Genomic DNA, 20,519 nt, shown 5'->3' on the forward strand with positions numbered 1-20,519 from the left:
CAGCTTATAGAAGAAAATGGATCCATCTTCTATTCTAAAAATAGTAATAAAATGATGGTTCTTTAAAAATGACTACAAATGTCCTAGATATTTATTAGAAGTTACAAACTGTCACTTTTTCTAACGGCCATGTAACATTTCACAGCTCTTAGCAGACCCTTGAACTGTGACCTTTTTGCTTTAAGGTGTTCAAGGTGCCCACCATACGGCCTGGATTCACGTTTTATTTATCAAATTTACCGTTTTTGCTTCCTTGTTAGTTTTTCTATTATTGTGATTATTATTTATTAGTGACATATATTTCTTTTTTCCATGATTAGTTTTTGTTTTGATGAAAAAAATCATTCGCATAGAAAGTGTACATTAGGCAGTGAAGAGGCCACTAAGCCACTAGATTAGTGGATAGACTGTAATTCTTCTGAATTAATTTTTAAAATTAACACAAGGTTCAAAACAGTTTCCAGGCTACAGTGAGGAATCATGTTTTCTTGTAGGGAAGGTGCTCAAGTGTTGGACAAATTAACATGTCTTTAATCTTATTTGATTTTTCTGTTTTCTCAAAAACGTCCCCCCTCAAATTAATGTTATACATTATAACTACTGGATGTTAGATAAAAACTGATAACTAAATGATTAATAAAAGTTACACTTTTATCTGTTTAGATTACATTTCATGTATTTTATACATATTAAAGTGTCCACTATTCCCCTTGTTTGAAAATGCTTATTAGGTTATTTTTAACATTTCGATGATGTGAACTGCCACACTTTTCATTACTGTACAGTTTACTGGTGAAAACTGTTATTCAACCTATAAACCCACAGTGGGATCAGGATCAAACAATGCTACACAGTGTCATGAAGCGGTGCGGTGTGAGGTGGTGAGGCAGACGCTTGAGACCCAGGTAGAAATGAAAATGATGATTTTAATGATGGAACACAGTCCAAACAACGAGCAGCAGGCAGATGGACACGACGACTAGACATTGACAACGACAAGGACCCGACGAGGAACAAGGAACACAGGTGGAGTTAAATACATGGGCGGGTAATCACAGAAACGAGACACACCTGGGAACAATCAAGGGGAGGACAGGACAACGAAGAGACTCAAGGACACAGAAAACTCTAAATAAACACAGAAAAACACAGATCCTGACACACAGATTCTCTTTGCAAACATCCCTGCTGTGATAAAAGCAAATATAAAACACCGTGTCCTCTGGTGATTTTATTGTTTTCAGAAAGTTGAGCTGAAGGAGAGACAATGTTCAATTTTTAACTGTGTTTTTGTCTGATATTTAAACTTATTTTGTGCAAGCCTAATAAGTAAACAACATCATAAAGTGCATGTATTATTAAAAAAGAGATGCCAGTTCATATTCCCTTCAAGTAAAGCCGACTGTAACTCATGCTGCTTTGCAAGTGATTGAATCAGAGGATGAAGATGCTGAAGTCTCATTATTATGTTAATCAGGTTTCGTTATTTTCACAACTACAACTCATACAAACATCTGAAGTTGTCTGTTTGCGTCTGTTTAATCAACGCTCCTTTGCCCGACTATACGTATGTTCAATTTTCATTTTTTGGTGACGAGAAGCAAAACCTGAAGGCTGAATTTCACCCCAGCTATTATTTATTTGGCAGACATGAAACATTTTCTGTAACTTGATTCTGAAAAGTGTAGATGTATTGTTTTGTTTCTTTCTTTTTTAAAGAAATCTGATTACTCGAGTAATTGTCAGGATAATCAATTACAACAATAATTTTAGCCACAGCTTTAGGAAAAATTGGTTACCAGCTAATGGCTCAAAAATATCTTAAGAGTTTAAATACATTTAAAGGTTAGTAGTTACATAAATCTGGGTGATTTATGAAAAAAATGTCATTTTTATGTGTGGTACTGAGGAGATGGACGGATCTCTAAAACTCAGACATATTTGAAGTGATGCTGAAGGAAACAGCCACAAAGCAGCTGAACCACAGAGAGGAAGACATTGCTTCAATTTTACTAAAACGTCCACTTTCAGCTATCGGGGTGGCATGAACCATCTGTAACTCTCCCAACTCGCTCCCATAAGAGGGGGACTCACAGATAAGACACTGGATTGATAACATCTAGCAATTGTCAGGGTGGGACTGCAGCTCTGACTGGTTATTGTTTTATTTATGAAGCTGTTTCAGTTTATCTTTGTTGGCATGCCGAGTAAATGTCATGACCAGACAACTTCTCGCAAATGTATCAATTACCAGAATGATTCTTCAATTGAAAGCTTTGGCATTTCAACATGTCTCAGATCTGCAAATGTCTGCAAGCAGTTTTTGAAGTTTAATTTAAAATCCCAGTGATTAAACAATAGGTTCACGATTATTTCAGTAGCTCGGAAAAGTATTCATACTAGACTGTTTCACATTTGTATCACTTAAGAAGCACAATATTCAATGTAATTCACTGGGATTTAATTTAGTAGACCAACACTTCTTTCACTGAGAAGTGTAAAGAAATTATGGGCAGTTTTCAAATGTTTTAAAAAATACCAACCTGATATCTGTGACTTGTTTATGTATTCATTCTCACCATGTTGATACTTTGTAAAACCAACTCCTTTAAGTCTCTTCCAGCATTTAGAGACATTTTTATGCTCATTATTCTTTTCAAAATAGCTCAAGCTTAATCAGATTAGTTAGAGAGCCTCTCTCCCTGAGCCTCAGTTTTCTTGCTTCAGATTCTCAGTTGAATTTGGAGGATGAGCTCCAGTCTCATTCTCTGTTTTCTGTCAGGACTGCCCTGTATTAAGCTTCATGCATCGTCCTATCAACACCAATAATCCTCCATGCCTCTTCTGAAGAAAGCATCCCCACAGCATGTTGCTGCCACCCCCGTGTCTCACCATGGGGATGATGAGCTCATTGTGATGTTCAGTGTCAATACTTCTCCCCAGATCTTTGCTTTCTGCCTCAGATTGTAATTCTGATGTAAATCTTCAAGGAGCAGCAGAAAAACTGTCTGTGTTTCAGGTAAGGCCAGTCAGAGAACAGAAATCAATAAATTGCTGTCGAAGTAATTGGTTAGAAAAAGGACAACACTGTCAAAGTGTCCTTGACTCACAATTACTTAAGCAGAAATCTATGCTCACATGGGGTCAAAGAGATGCTTTATTGCTCAGATCCTCGTTACAGTTATTGGTAATGTTAAAGATTTATTACAAAGTGTTCTTATAATAAAACTGAACCTAAACATGTAAAAAAAAAACAGCCAAAAGTAAGGATGGGGAGAGATGGAAAACAAATATATATAAAAAATGTTCATCGGTTTTTGTGAGGCCAGAGTGGCTGAAAGGTTATGAAAGAGAGCGATGAATGTCTCCCTGCGGTTTAATAGCAACAGAGGAGGGAAGCAGCGTCGGCCTCTTCCCACTAACTTGCTCAGCACTCGTTTCTTTCTCAGTCCTCCATTTTGGATCGAAGCGTCGTAAACTGGCCCGTTAATTGCAGCGTTAACTCAATCAGGGATGACTCACTGGAGATGGAGCTGGTGTGCATGTGCAGGTTTTGTCTGTGTCTTTTTGGATGCATAGTGCCCGAGTAATGAGTTGCTGACGTACAGAGAAAAACAGCAGAGTGTTGCTTGTCCAACTTGATTGTAAGCGTCTTAGCGGGGGTAAGCAGAGGCCTGGTGAGTGGCATTTGAGCTACATCGGTTTGTAAAGCCTTGGTTTATCCTCCTGATGAGGCTGATGTTGATTACCCTGGGGAGGGCCTTTTAAGGTCATCGTTGATGTTGTCCAGCTGACCTCATCACTACTGAGAGAGCATCTTGCAACACTGCGTCTTGTGGGAATGCTGCAAAAGCTGCAGGATTTTTACATTTTACACTCTCCTAATTTATTATTACAAGCATAATGGAAGTAGATCAAAACAAATTACCCTGATAATTAATTATAGATTACTTTGGCAATGAAGACCTATTTGTGTTATGTCATTTGTTGTTTATAAAAACCGTTTTCATATTTGCTTTGAAGATGTGGAAGCATGAAAAGCAGCAGGGGAACCACGTAATGCATGTCTCTTTAAGAAAAATCCATTTCTGCAACAACTCCCATAGCCCCAACATCTTTGCAGAATTTTTTATACTTTAGACTTAATTTAAAAAAAAAAATCAAATTTAAGTCTAAACTTTGTGATGCTTTCAGAGATGGACATGCCGGTACTATGGATCATAGTCCTGCTGCAGCATTACCCATTAAGCTTTATGGTCACAAACTGATGGTTGCAAACTGTCCTTTAGGCTTTTTTATGGTAGAGAGCAGAAAAAATGATTTTATCAACTGCATGAAGCCATCCTGGTAATGAAGCTGCAAAACTATATAAAGTGGAACTGCAAAGCTTTGCTCTCAGATCCTTGTTATTGTAACTGCACAGGCCTCTCTTTTACTCCTGATCTGATCCTGATCTGAGGTGCATCTGAGAGCAACTTGTTTTGGTTTGGTCCCTTTAAATGAAACTAAGGCATTTAACACCCTGCTCCTCTCCAGAGCATCCCACTCCACCATGTTTGGCCTTTTTTTTACATTGATAGTAATGAAATGAAATGACATCAGAGTTATATAGCACTTTCAAACCCTTTGAAGGTTTAGCAGTAGAGCTACAACTATTTAACGGGAAAGAAGAGAAAATGGCAATAGAATAGAGACAACATGAACAAATTCTAAAAAATATGACCAAGGCAGAATTTAACTAAAGCTAGGCTGCACCAGGAGAGACTAAATACATTTTTTTTTACACTCCTAAAGACTCCAAGTACACGACAAAATCCATTTAAGGGGTAAAATAGTAGATTTTCCATGACATGTTCCCTTTAATATCTCTATTATAATCTAGAAATTAATAGAGTGGGGAAAAGTATTTATTTTAAAAACAAGAAGTTATCACAATCAGTGGCAAGTTATTTACACTTCCAGTACTGCCTACTACTGGCATCCATAAAAAAGGTGAATATATATACATGTATACAGCTCTGGAAAAACTTGATATACCACTTAAAATGATAGGTTTCTCAGATTTTACTTTTTATAGGTATATGTTTGAGCAAAATGAACATTGTTCTTTTATTCTATGAACTACTGACAACATGTCTCTGAAATTCCAAGCAAAAATTTTTAATTTATTTGCAGAAAATGTGAAAATAACAAAAAAGATGCAGCGCTTTCAGATCTCAAATAATGCAAAGAAAACAAGTTTATATTCATTTAGAAACATCAATACTAATATTTTAACTCAGGAAGAGTTCAGAAATCAATATTTGGTGGAATAACCAAGAGGTTTTAATTGGGTTCAGTGCAGTGATCTCTTAATTATTTACATAGACAGACAGACAGATAATATTTCTATGGCAGTCTTTTAGCACAACATTATGGAACTGGAGAGACATTTATCGGTCTAACAATTACAAATTTTATGACATCATTAAATAATAGCGTTGCTTCATATCTGTATGAAGCAACATACAGATATGTTAAATTTATATCTGAATTTATTTTCAGATTTATTTTTTATTACATTTATTTAATGCAGTAGCTCCAAATGTTCTGTTAGCAGTACGAGTGTCTCCTACTGTATCCCGACCTCACCGCTGTTATTTATTGCTGTCTGTATTCTCCAAAGACTCCCTTCTGTGCAGATGTGTATGGTATAGTGGTGCTATCTTTGTCTCATCCTCTTGTCCTCTTCATTTACTCCACCTCTCCCCCTGCTCTTTCACTCCACCCCCTGCAAGCTGCCTCCCTTGGCAGTCTTCACCAGCTTGTGCAGCCTTTACTAACTAGCTGTGCACGCCCACTCGTAGAGAAATGATGATGAGACAGCAAAATCACGGCAGAGACAATGCAGGGCAGAAAGAGGAGGAAAGTGAAAGAGCTGCAGGAAAAAAAAATGTATGAAAGAGAGCCATCGGTCTCTTTAAGGCTCTTTTACCATGTATGTTCATTCCAGAAAAGCATTATGTCTCTTTCTGGACCTTCCTGTCCTTTTCTTGGCTCTTTATTGTCATTGTCATTCAGTGCATTTTTCCCCTCACTGTTCCCTTCTCTTCTCCTCATCCTATCTTAACTTATTAAGTCTAGCTTACCCATCCCTCTCTTTACTTTTCTTCTCCTGTCTGCTCTTCATTTCTCTCTACCCGGCGACCTTTTTGTCTTGTGCCACTAAGTGGATGGCTTATATAACGGAAAACACCTGAGGGGGGACTCCTCTCTTCCTCTCACCCACACACTCTACATAATTTCTCTCCATCCTTTGCTCTTGCTTTCTTCTCTCGTCTGGCTCGCTGTTTCTTTTCTCCTCGTTTCGCTCTGGTGCTGATTATGCTTGAAACAAATGGCTCTTCTACAGTTGAGGTTTGGTTAATGAGTTAAAGCAAGTCTGTGTCGGCTTTAGTTGCATCACAATTTTGAAAAAGCTGTTCCATCATGCTTTTCTTGTGGCTTAAGTTTCTTTTTATTTGGATTCCAAAGATAGTGAAAACTTTTCTAGAGTTTTAATCAGCACAGAGCATTGATGCCCCTCCCCCACATGTTGCTGCAAGCTGTCAGTCAGCTGTGTAAGCTGAAAACAATGTTTTTTTTTCCCTTGGGAAGAATTTTCAACATAAATATACTTTCTACACAAAAATACCAGGAAGCTTTTGGTTTTGCAGCCGTTATGTTCTGTTTATTAGTTGGTCTGTTCCCTTTAGAGTTAATTATGTAGTTTGAATGTGTTACATTTTTATAAGGGTCAATAAAAGGTAACTTCGTAAATCTAAAATCTTTAGTTGTATTTTTATGTCCTGAACTGCAGATATGTGTCCCAGAAATGATGCAAATAAGTACTTTAAAAATCTTTGTGGAAAATACGTCTTACATGCCAAAGTCTATTCTTATTCTACATGTAATAATATTTCCAATAGGCTTTCTTTTTAAGTTGGACTAAAATTTACTAAAGCTCAGTTTGCCCCTTTCCAATTTTTGTATTATAATATCTATCTCTATACATCTGATAAAAATGACCCATAGTATTGTCCTTATAACAGTAATGAGAATTGGTGCTGTTAACAATGGTGTCCACTAGTCCTTACATTTTGTCTTAGCTGTTCAGTTAATAATACATTTGAATCTTTTGGTTCACAGATCTTTTATATTTTTAGCTAATTTTTTTGTGAATTGGTTTTACATAATTTCAGAACCCTGAAACATAACCTGCTGAAATTTCTGCATACATTCTTTTAGGGTAATGTATGGAGCTCTGTGGGAGGGAAAACTATCCTCTCTTCAAAGTTCTTTTTAATAAGTTGTGAGACTGATTGATGTATGAACGTTAATATAAGCTAATGTGGTTTTAACCTCATTAAAATGTGCAAATGAGCCACTTTGGTAGCCTCTCCTTTGCAATTAGCATTTTTCTGGTGTCTTTACTTGCAAATCTCAAGGTGGACTGCCTTTTAATACCTAACTGGCACTTCTAGGTATCACAGAAAAAAGCCTTTCTATTTTTCAGAAATAGTCAGCCATAAACCCTCCTTCGGTAGTTTCAGCGTTAGTCAAACACACTACCATCCTCTAGGATAATAACTCTTCCTTACTTTTTACACAACACTTGACTCCCTCTAACTTTTTATACACATCTCATCGCTCACCCCCATCTCCTCCACCATATTCCCCCCAGCCCAGTCTCACTAAATATAGTCCCTGCAAAGCGTGGCTGCGTCGTCTCTTCCTGCAACGCTGCGAGACAAAAGTCTGTCATCTCACATCTCCAGCAACGGGGACAGAAAGTACAGATAAGATTGATGGCCAGAAAAAGAAGAGGAGCCATTAAAAGTAGATAAACATCTGCCTCAGCATGTGGGTGAATGACTAAAAGGATAAAAATCTAGAAACAAAAGGTGCAGTTGTAGTATGCTCGATAGTGAGACATGAAGAGAGAAAAGGAGAGGTTTATGCCATTCCTGCCATTATTTTTTTTAATTCAACAATCAAAACTGTGGAGGCCTAAATGTGTAATGAGTCTGACATTGTTGTAAGAAGCACGATGATGGATAGTTATGACTGTGTAAGTGCTGCTATAGGACCAGAACAGATGATGTGTATGGAGGAGAAGACAACCAAGAGATAAATATTGTTGCATAGGGAAGCATGGACACGTTGGACCTTATGTTCAGCGCAATATCTCCACCTAATGGTAGAAAGGAGTCATTACAGTTAGTTAGAGCGGGTACACATCACTGCAGCCGAGGACAATTCCCATCTCATCAGCTCACCTGCAGGAGCCTTTGTAATGATTTCTACTTTGTCTAATTACAGACTGTGTAATTTACATAATAGATGTACTCAGTTTTACTCACAGTGTAGGTAACAGCAATCACAGCACCCTCGCAGCTGTTCAGTGAGGGCCTTAAAGTCAGTTGAGAGGGTTATGTTACCATCACATCTGCTTGACCACAGAGAGGCTGCGCCTGCCTGCCTGCGAACAGAAGCTCATCCGTTCGTAACGGCTCCCTGAGGAGCGAGCTCTGTGATGGGTACAACGTGCAGACCGGTTCCTCTGCATCCAGAACACACATTGCCCCTGACAAGATCTCCTTCTACCTCAATGACACGAACGTGCTCAGGGCAGGTGTTAACACCTAGGAGGACAGATTATCGTTCCCAGCATGATCCTCGGCCCTCGCCAGGATGCATTAAGTGAGGAAACGTGTTTTCACACGTGGAGGGTCCAAACTGCACTTGTGTGCCTCTATAATAGCCTCTATTGCTTATGGATGCTGATGTGAAAATGGTATTCCTGCTTTACTGCTACATACATTTGAAAACCTGATATTTTATTTATATTTTTTGTGTAATCATAGTATCTATTTATTAGATTTTTTCTGAAAAAATAGAATCATTAAGTTAGGGTGTTTTAACACTTGATTGGGGACCAAAATTGCAACACTTGTTGCATTTTCAGCCACTGTAGTTTGCTTTCACCCTACACTGTATAGCTGTGTGTCCATTGATGATAACATTTTGCAAAGAATAAATTTGCTTGACAGAAACACACCAATTTTGAAAACTAAAAGTCAAGTTTTCCAATAGAAAGCTGATGCTTTGGATGAGCAACAATTCACCAAAAACTGCAATGGAAACACTTTTTGCATCACACAGTTATGTGATCAGCAACGGGACGTTATTACCAAAAGATGAAAAAGACGATGAAAAGTGGTAGGAGTATGATGGCCTTGTATGTTTTTAATTACTTATCACGAGAACAAACTTATTCGTGATCTTAATTAACATCTCCCCAAGCCAACTGGAGTTTGATTAAAGCAGACTAAACAGGAATGGTGTGAATGCAGCCTCAGACATTTTGTCATTTTCCCAGCCAAACGTTCTTCTGAAATGCATGATGAATTCTTATAAACCGCAGCTTCTCATCCAGATCTGTGTCTGTGTTTTAATGTTCAGGCTTCGGAGAGAGGGATACACCGTGCAAGTCAGCGTCAACGACTACCTGGACATCTACTGCCCGCACTACAACACCAGCCAGCGTGGGACTCTGGAGCGCGTGGTGGCCGAGCAGTACATCCTCTACATGGTGAACTACCGGGGCTACTACACCTGCAACCCCCAGATGGGTGTCAAACGCTGGGAGTGCAACCGGCCCCATGCGCCGCACACGCCCATCAAGTTCTCTGAGAAGTTCCAGCGGTACAGTGCCTTCTCGCTGGGCTACGAGTTCACCGTGGGCCAGGAGTACTACTACATCTGTGAGTCACTAGCTCATTGTGATGGATGGAAAAGGCCTGAGGGTGCTGCACGTCCAATATTGTGATCCGAGGCCGTAATTTAGAGCGTCTCTTCGCCCACGTGTATTGATGCCGTGTGGGTTTTGGTAATAGATTGTCGAAGTTTAGCTGAGGACATTTGAGTTTCCTGGTGCTGCAGTTTGTGTAGTTTGTGTACTGAGGCCTTGCAAAAATGATCACACCTCTTGAACTTCTTCAGATTTTGTCTCATTGGAACCACAACTTTAATTTATTTTAGTGGGAATTTATGTGCTAGATCATCACAAGGAGTGCAGAGTTGTGAAGTGGGAGGAAAATAATGGCTAAATGTTCTGTTACAGCTGAAGTTCAGTATAACTTGCCACCATTTGTGCGTGAGTGTGTGCGTGAATGGGTGAATGATTATTCAATGTCTATTTACCATTTTCCTTTAGAAGTTGTAGTCAGTAAATAGAGTGCGGTTGTGTGTAATTTAGTATAATTACAGCTGCTTTTTTAAGGCCTTCGGGGTTTGATAAAGAACATTAGTGGAAAAAAACAGCATCTTGAAAACCAAAAAAAAACTTACCAGACAGCCCGAGGATAAAGTTGTGGAGAAGTTGATTGCAGGATTACATTATGAAACAAAACAAGAGCTCTGAAGGGAACTATTCAGTCCATCATTTGAAGATGAAGAGAAAGGCACAACTGCAAATCTACCAAGACATGACCGTCCACCTAAGCTGAAAGGTGGAACAAGGATTTACCAGGGAACCAGCCAATCGGATGGTGGTAACTCTGGAGGAGCTATGGACAAGGCCGTAAGAATGATGTGGCCTGCAGAGGGCACAATGTTGACATTTTATGTATGTTTGTTCTCTGTTTTAGCCACACCCATCCACCATCACGGCCACAGCTGCCTGAGACTGAGGGTCTTCGTCTGCTGCTCCACTGGTGAGACGACTCTGCTAACACTCGCCAGTCTGCTCATGTCTGTTTTTCGTTCCACAAATAGAGAAACAAAGAGTCAGAAAGCTGCAGACAGAGAAAGAAATAAAGAAGATCTAAGAGTTGTGTCTCAGGAAGAGAGGGAGCAGCTCGTGCTGCCTTGACGAGGTTTTGATGATGCAGTTTTCTCTCTCAAAGCAGCTCTTTGAAAATGGCAGCCTGATGTTATTCCCTGTCTGTTCTATTACAGTAATGCTCCATCTCATTCTGTGACTGACATGCTCTCGTGAAGATCTACAAAAGATGTAGAGAGAAGAAAAAAATACATTCAACTGTGAGATTCAGATCTCTCTGCCCTCCCCTCCGTCTGTCACTCCCCTTCCTCAGCTTTCTTCTTGACCACCCCCTCCACCTATCTCCCCGTCTCTCTTTCTTCCTCTCTGATCCCTGCTGCTCTGTATAGTGTGTGTGTTATTTTTACCCTGGTAGTCTGCGCTCTCCCCTGCAGGCCTTTGATCAGGCAGCGTGGTACAGAAAGCTCTCCCTCCCCCTCTCTTCTAACCTTGTCAGCACTAATACATCCCACTCTGAGGCCAGTGTCATTCCCCATGTACAGATCACCTTAACACACCCCATTGTCGCTGCCAATCTGTTGATGCACCTCCATTTGCATCTGTGTTGTTGTGCTAAAGCGTTTGAGGGTGTTTCATGTCTGTCTGCACATTTCTGCCGTCAATTTGTCTGATGTGTGCACATGCATTGAAGGGTTCATGACATCCTGTCATTTTTACAGTTCGCTTTCAGAAGTGTTATTGACTTCAGCTGCCCTTCGTTCTCTTTTGTTGCCTGCTTTAACCCTGACAGAACAAGGCTTCAAGATGAGACAGAGGGGAGAATAATGATGAGTTAGCTAATGCAAAGCATTGCTTCTGTCTGTGCATCAACAGGAAACAAGTCACAGGGTCGGCTCATTTTTCAGACACCAAAAATCATTGGTGTTGTTAAGCAAATGGCCTAAACAAGACAATAATTTCAATGCTGCTGTTCAGGTTTGATTTTCACAGCTAAAAAATATAAAATCTATTTATTATCTTTTTTTCCTCAGTTCAATACCAGAGTTGCTGCGGTGTCTTGTAGTCCTAAATCTATGCAGATTTTCCATATTACATCTTAAATGGTTAGTTATGTCTTAAATTTGTGTGTCTGCTAAAATTACTGCGTCATCAGTCTTTTTCTCTGCTTCTGAAACTGGCTTTTGAGTGTTCAAGAAAAGAAACTCAAATGTTCTGGGTACATAATTCAGCTCTTTTGTTGTGGCATAGTTGACGTTTTACAATGTTGATATGTTGACTGAACCCCATCAGGAGGAGCAATTACGAGGTTCACCATATAAGCAGAAAATGGTCTTAAAACACTACCAATGTTTTAAAACATAATCGTATTTGACAAAGGTTTATTTACTTTGCTTACAATATTTAGCAGGTGAAATATTATTCAGTATTTATTAAGGGAAGCTTAAAGTTTACATGTAGCGCAGGTCTTAAATTAAAGTTATAATTAATTCTTTGAAAGGACGTCCGGTGTTTGGAGAGTTTGTTGTAGGTTTGCTGCTGTGTTTTGAACATTGTGGTTTTTATGACCTAGTTGCAGTCAGACTTCAGCTGCTGGACAGATGTCCTCACATTTGACGGTCGTATTCAAAAGAGTTCACAAACGTTTTCTTTTTAGAGAAAAGAGCCTTTACTCTAAACTATTAACACCTGCTAAAGGGGGTATTATGTATGTATTTTCCAGGCATATGATTCAATTTTATACCACAATTAAGTAACTATCTGACCTCCAGTTGTTATGAAAATGCTGCACATATCAAAAACAACTTGAAATAAATCTGACACCTTGAAATTGGGCTCCGTCTCTTTAAGAACCTCCTACTCTTTCTGACACTCAGTTTCAATGTTTCTCCATGCTGCCACTGATGCTGTTTACAACTGTTCTTTGGAGCTTTGTAGTTCATATAAGTGAATTACTGTGCAGTTCCACCGGTGTTTGCTGGTTGCTGCTACCGCTAGTCTGGAGGAGCTCAGTGGGGAAGGTCTTCACCTTCAGAGGTTTTCTTAGCTGAGAAACAGCTCAGCATACATTTAAGCTTGGTTAGGTCTGAGCCAAGTTGCGGTAACCTGCATAGATTCCAGCTGAAGTATTCTTACATTTCCATCATCTTTGTGGATTAAAGGCTTTCCATCATTTCCAGTCAGCACTGCTTCTGCTCAGTTTTCCTTAGTGTACCCCAATGCCTTGGTCACAGCTTTATTATCACAAACTTCCTTCCTTTATTTTTAGTTTCTAGTCAGAATTATAGACATTGCTGCACAAAGTAGAGCATACTGCTGCTATTTTTGAATAGTTGTACTGCTGCTCACTGTTAATCCATTCATGCCTACATAAGCAAACCCACATGTCATCCATTCAAAAAGCAAACTGGATTTAATTCCAAGTCTAGACAAACAGTCAAAGTAATGATTTTTGTCCTGCACTGCCTAAATAAATTCTTTAAATCCTCCAGGCGCAGTCTGGATTTACCGTCCACAATTTCTTAACTGTTTCTCCAATCCACTTTAACTCCACCAAGCTGACCGATTAATGTACACAGATTGATCATGCTGCAAATCTCACTTTTCTCTTTCTGTGTCTCTCCCATAATTGTTTTCTCCTCTGTTTTTCTTTTCCCTTTTCTCTCCATCTGTCTGTCTCTGTTGTGTTCCTCAGCCTCTCAGGCAGATGACGACTCCAGTCAAACTTCTCCCGACTACACAGTCAGGCCGAACATCAAAATACACAACATTGGTAAGTGACTAGTCGACACAAAAACGGGGAAGAATCCATACTGGCAGGTTGATATCCATCTCAATTTGTGGAAAAATGTTGAGTTGTTTATTTTCATATTTGTGATTTGCTGAAAACAGTTTTTTTATATAACTGCAAGAGCTTAGAGCTGTACTGCAACTCCTTACTCATCTTTTCCAACACTGCTTCCATAAAACCTCTAAAATAATTGAAATCAGATTCCTGCAGGTATTTAAAATACTTGAAAAGGCTCCTATTATGTAATGGTGGTTTTTTTTTTTTTTTTAAAAAAAAAGCTTTAATTTTGATAAAAGTGGTAGAACAACTTTCTGAATTTGATTTTTGGTCTACTTAGGCCTTTTGATTTGCACACATTTTAATTAGATGCTTCTGATATGGATGCTTGGCTCTCCACTCAGGGCACCATTCTGCCAGGGGGCACATGATCACTAACTGAGTTTTATGTTGCTCATGTCCAGTCAGTCGAGTACGTGGCGCTCATTTGAGACTGGACACACAGCGGTGAAGACGTCTACAAGACAAACCAACAAAAATGAAACATTTTTACATCAAATGAAGGAAATTATTGGCATCCTCTTTGTGAAACAGTCATGTCTTCAGTCAGAAGACATGACTGTTGTATTACAGACTGCTGCAGGAGATCCTGTCTGCCCACAGCCATCATCTACAATAACTCTTTAATAAAATAAGCTACAACATTTAATTTCCCCTTGGGATCAATAATGTATTTTTTTTTTTTTTGAACATTCTTTATTTAAGAATATTATGAATCCAACATATATGCATATGTATATTTATACATGCACTTACATAACAAAAAAAAAAAAACAACACATTAGGGGGCTCAGCAAACATTTTAGTCCATTTCGGCAGTTGACATTTCTTAGAAAGGTTTTGATGTTCTCACCTGAAGGGGAGGTTTACATATCCAGTGAGATCCTGTCTGCCCACAGCCATCATCTACAATAACTCTTTAATAAAATAAGCTACAACATTTAATTTCCCCTTGGGATCAATAATGTATTTTTTAATTGGATTTTGAATCACTGATTTATATTGTAAACACTAAAAAATTCAAAAGCAATATCTTATTCATTAATTTTTTAATAACATTAGGATTTGGCTCTGAATTACAGCACTATTTTACATTTTTTTTAAATAATCTGAAAAGTTTTTGGTCATCTTTTTCTAAGAACCTAAAATACTTTTGCTGTTCAGACTTTAGTTGGCTCATTCTGGAGTGAGCAGGGATTCACACACTTTTTTATGTTTTTGTTTTACTTTGCAGATTGAGATAAATGTAATGAACCAGAATGCCAAGATAAGTTCACCCTAAACTAAAATATTCTACCAGACTATGTTTAGCCATCTTTTTTTGGACTGTAGATTTATTGACCAAGTTCAGGTATAGTGGTGCAGACATTATCATAGAGTGTTGTGGAAAAATTAGAGGATCATGTAGGATCTTTCAGTAGCATGACTAATGTCATAGAACGTAACTGTATTTTGTTTTTTATTATTATGTGTCTAATTGTATCTATCAATCAAAATGTTTTCTGAGAAACTTTGGCTTTGGAAACTTAGATTAAGTTTTTACATTCATTATTTGGGGTAAACAGCCATATATTGAATCAAGGTCACATAGCAGCATACAGTAAGTCTGGAGTTATAACCAGCAATCATTTCTATTGGTAATGTTAACATAATAATTACAATAAATGAGGGGTGAACTGAGCCAAACCTCTGAAACAGAATTAGCCTCATTGCTTGACCTTATTACACTGTTCATTTATCATTGTCATTGTAAGATTAATTATTTCCTCCATCAGCTGCATTAATCCAGTCAGAATGCGACACAAAATTTCATGACCTCACATTATCTTACATGAGAATGAGCCTAATGAGCAGCACAGTGAGGCATACAGAACAATTACTTAGGGACTCTATGAAAGAAAATCTTTGCACGGTGATGCAAATGCCTCCAAAAAAAACCATTAAAATAAGTCGGGATAAGTTCATTGTTTGAATCCTAGAGGCCCAAAAGCATTACGATTGACTGAGGTTATTCCAGAAAACTGTTTCAGCTGCTTTTTCTTCCTACATACAAAAATCCGCAAAGAAAATTGAGGTCTTACAAGTAAACTAACGGTTGGTGTTTACCTTAGGAGAGCAAATGTCAGAGAAAGAGTCAGCTGTTCAGTCGAACGGTAACGTAAACCCTGTATTTTCCTTTGTCTTTTCCCATCACCACCTCAAACAAAAACCTTTTGCTGGGAATCGTTTACTAGGCTTTTTTCTGGTCACTGTGGCAGTCTGTGACAAGGTCTGAGAGAATGTGACCCGCCTGAGATGGAAACCATGACCAACAGAGACCAAATAAAAAAAAAAAAGAGAGAAAGAAAAGCTTGAGCTGAGAGAATATGAGAATTCACAGTTAAAGGGAGAAGAGGAAGTCAGTGAGATAAAAGATGACGGAGAGAAATGCAGCAGTAAATTAAAACGGACAGACGAGGAACAAAAAAAAAACTGATAAGGGAGGTGAAGAAAAAAGAGTGTGGAGGGAAGGAACGTAGTAAAAGAGAAATTCAGTGGTGGACGACTTGCTCAGTGGTAACTCCGGCTCCAGCTTGCGTAGAATTTAATATAAAAAAACACACACACACACACTCGCTGGCAGGAAATTATAAAATATGACAGCCTCCGGTGCTGTGATGCATTCTTTTGAATACATTTGGAGGAGGATACACATTGATGCACATGCACAGACTCTCACTCACAGGAACGCGCTTTACAACACAGCCCCCAGTGGCTCCACTGACCGCTGGACTCCCACTCTGATTCAGCCTCAGGTCCAGACCAGCCCACAGACTGGCTCAGCGTCAGCGTTTCTCCATCACATATGTTTGCCCTTCTGCCATCTTTTTTTTTCTTTTTAAATTATTATCTAACCTTCTGCGTCACATTTTCCTTATTTAACTCGGTGTTTTAAGGATAACACTGCTCTGTTACCAGGGTACAATTTCTGCGTTCTGCTTGTATGACTTATTTTTAGCAAATTATGCTAAACTGGAGGAGTTTCAAACATCACTCTAAATGAAGAGGACTCAGGATGTAGTGGAGTATATGGTGGTTACATTTTAACACTGGTAACATGTCCCAGATTTAGAAGTTTTAGTTGGCTTCTTTGCAGATTTTTACATGCAGGAAATCATGTGAAAACAAACAAAAACCAGTTAAATGCATTCGCTGTAGAGAAATTTCACAGTCAGCCCAACTAACCTGGGCGCGAAAAGTAAGGGAGAACAATTAAATACTACTCAGACAGTCCGCTGTAAACATTCATCACACTTAATCAGTCGTTTCTCCAGAAACTGGGGCCATTTGCAGACTGCATGAGAGCAGCACTTACAAATCACTTTCAGGAACAAGGCCACTATTTGCAGTCTGTCATCTGGTCTAATTTGCTTGCTGTTGCCCTATTAAAAAAGAATTTCCACATCTCTGCAATTAATGTTGCTTGGTCCAGTGCACAACGCAACCCGCAGAAATGATTGATGAACTATGAAATAATTGGATTTGCTATTTTACTCTCTGCAACTCAGTTCTTTTGGCTTGTTTACGACGCCATATATGAATAGCAGCAGTGTGTTATTGCTGACCAGCTTACAGACGAGATTGTTGATTTAATTATCTACAGTGATCCTCTTACAGTTTAATCTATTATCACATTGGAATTAGCCCCAAGCAAACTTTTATATCAGATAAAGACAACCTGCGTGAAAAATGTTTAAAATTTTTGATGTAGTTTATTAAGGGAAAACCAATCTACTAAATGTGTTACATTTCGGAAGGGAAACATTCAGCTCTGGAAAAAATGAAGAGCACACTGCAGTGAACCAAATTGAAAACCTCCTGGTTATTCCACCAAATATTGATCTCTGAACTCTTCCTGAGTTAAAACATTAGTTTTGTTGTTTCTAAATGAATATGAACTTGTTTTCTTTGCATCATTTGAAGTCTAGAAGCACTGCATCTTTTTTGTAATTTTGACCATTTCTCATTTTCTGCAAATATATACTAAATTTTTGCTTGGAATTTCAAAGACATGTTGCCAGTAGTTAACAATGTTAATTTTTCTCAACCACAGACCTATAAAAAGTAAAATCAGAGAAACTGATCATTTGAAGTAGTTCAGTTTTATTTGCCAAACTCGGGCCTAATTTATCACATTTAGTACCATTAAATCACCTAAGTAGTATCTGTATAACAACATGAAGTAGCTACTCAGGTTATCTTTGATATTAAATTATGTTTGAGGATCATTTAAGTGTGACAAAACAAGCAAAGAAGAAGAAGTAGCACTTTCACAGCTCTTGTTTTTGTTTTCCTAAAGCATCTTTTCTCTTCATATAGCCGTTCATCTGCTACAAACTTTCTGCAGGCAACAAGTGGCTTGTGATTTGATAAAAATGAGCAATTTAGCCCTGTTAGCCTACTAATGTGCAGAATTTCTCAAAAAGTGTAAAAAAAAAGGATTGAATCCGTCTTTATCTCTAAACTCTGTGAACCCTGCAAACAGAGCAGCTGTAGTGGTGGCGCTTCGCCTCTGCTGTTGTAACAGCCAAATAATAGACATGTGGTCCCTGAGCTGAATAAACCAAGTGTCTAAGTGTCACAGGTTGCAATAACAATAAAATAAATAGTGCATTGCGGTCTGACCAAAAACTCAGTCATTCTGAAAGCCTGTTTAAAATCAACAGCTTAATCAAAGTCATTCTGAAATGAGACAATAAGCTTTTGGCTAAACTTACTGAATGTGGGCGTTATTTAAAAAAAAAAAAAAACTGGAATAACTGAAAGTAGTTAACTCTCAGATATACTGTGTATTTTATTCCCATCCAGATGTAGATGTGCGTCTCTTCATGCTGTTTATGGCTCGCTGTAAATCCACCATTACTGTAGCGTCGTTGGCAGGAAGATTTATCCACCCAGACAACCTTTCCCACCTATCGACAGTCCAGAGTTGATGTTTCTCATCTCACTGGAAACGCCTCGGGTGTTTTTTCTGTGGACACAGGAGCCGTTCTGCCAGCCTCCCGTTGTGGTGTTGGGCCTTGTAGAGGCAAAAATGCAGCCGGAAATTGATTCCTGGATCCTAAATTTGGACCGTGGAGACAGGTGCCATACTGGAGACCTTTGATAAGTTGCAGCAGCCCCGAGGCGTTTATATTCCCACGCAGTTGTCTTCAGTTGCAAGATTTCTTGAAAAACGAGGGTTTTACTCTGCAGTGTGTCCAAGTTACTGGAGCCTGTAAACAAGCCTTCAAGAGCTAGTTTGGATGTTTTGTACGAACATGCTTTGACCTGTAATAATTCATAACGTATTTGGTTGTCCTTCATTATATTTTGTCTGAAATCTGATCCCATTAGGACTGCAAAGGACTTGACTTTTTGAACACAATGAGACTTGTGTTTTTAGCGACGCTATGTACTTTTAAGTCACGATGTTGCACTGGGATTTCTCTTTTACAATACCACTACATAGTGACACTTGATTAACTAATGACTAATCATTAAAGATGTCATGACAGATACTAGACATTTCAAAATAAATTAACTAATAACACTATTACAATAACACATTTTATTAAACGTTTTACGCTTTTCAGCCACACAGTGACAACTAATTTGAAAGAATTTTTGCCTCCTTTGGACTTACAGGCAACGTTTCCTGTTGGACTTTGGTCTTGGGAAAGGGAGGTCAATAGAAGAAGGCTGATTTTTTTTTTTTCTGTCAAACTATTTCTGTGTTGATTTGGCCAAATGTTTTTAGATTGTTGTCTTGCAGAAAGATCCATATGGAATAAATATTTAGTTTTCTGACAGAGGTCATCAAATATTTGAACTGCCCATTATTCCAGATAAAGTACCTGATGCCATGTCAGGGTTTCCAGGATCTTTGGAAAGAGGCTCACCATACCAGACAGTAAATTTGACATGTTTTTCCTAATGTTCGTCCTATTTATCACAAACCCACCTGGTATATTTTCTATTTAAGAACTCAGACTTTGTCTCATCTGAACAGAGTAGAGTTCAGAAAACCTTTTATGTTGCTAGCACAGAAAAGGGTCTACTTAATTTGGTATATAGATGGATCAAATGGTTGCTATGGCAATCAGGAAACTCCAAGCTGCCACTTCTTGCTGCAGGTTTTGCAGAAATCTTTTTAGCTGCTTTAATATTTTCTCAATTTGCAAGACAAGCCTTTCTTGGTGATGTTGACTACCATCTTTCAGTTTTAAAGAATGGCTAAGAGACGCTGGCTTCTGCATCATTTAATAAACCCCAGGAAACATGAACACAGTATTGAATAAATGTTTAGACACTGATTTACTCAAAAAGTAAAGCATAAAGAAAGAGCAAAATCATCAGATACATTTATTTTGAAGATAACATTTTGACCGGAGGGCGTTGCATGTCAGGCCCTTCATCTTCTGCAGGGAAAAATTTGTTCTTCTAGTTCTACGGATCTACGTCACGCCTTCAGTGCATCCCTGATATGACCTGTAGACTTCACCCGAGGCTGTGCTGCTTTAGATTCCCTGTCCAGCTTTCACATAGCGTTCTCCTTTTGTTGCTGTAACTTCACGTAAATGTCAGTGTTGGGCGTAACGACAGATGTACGTTGTTCTTTTGGAACAAAAGAGAAATCTACGTCAAACCCATTTATCTCAGTTTTCCAGGCCGTCTGGTGGTTGTTCTCCTTATCGCTCATCATCTTGCATGTTTTTACTTGTAGACTGACAGATGCTGAAAAACAGTTTATTTGTTTGAACTTTTATAACATCAATGTGGCACAATGAATCATTTTGTTCTGGTTTAGATCAGCAGATATTGGATCTTTTTGTTATTTTGAGTTGATCC

The 20,519-nt window shown here is 38.5% G+C and overlaps 1 protein-coding gene across 1 annotated transcript in view; it reads left to right on the plus strand.

The window, feature by feature from the left end:
• efna3a (ephrin-A3a) overlaps positions 1–20,519 on the plus strand; it is a 90,363-nt gene that overhangs the window by 64,210 nt on the left and 5,634 nt on the right. The window contains exons 2-4 of the mRNA XM_028037134.1: positions 9,484–9,785; positions 10,671–10,736; positions 13,497–13,574. Coding sequence (XP_027892935.1) covers positions 9,484–9,785; positions 10,671–10,736; positions 13,497–13,574 — 446 coding nt within the window. The remainder of the gene's footprint in view (positions 1–9,483; positions 9,786–10,670; positions 10,737–13,496; positions 13,575–20,519) is intronic.

This window comes from Xiphophorus couchianus, chromosome 13 (genome assembly GCF_001444195.1).
Source record: "Xiphophorus couchianus chromosome 13, X_couchianus-1.0, whole genome shotgun sequence".
In the NCBI taxonomy this organism is placed as follows: Eukaryota; Metazoa; Chordata; class Actinopteri; order Cyprinodontiformes; family Poeciliidae; genus Xiphophorus; species Xiphophorus couchianus.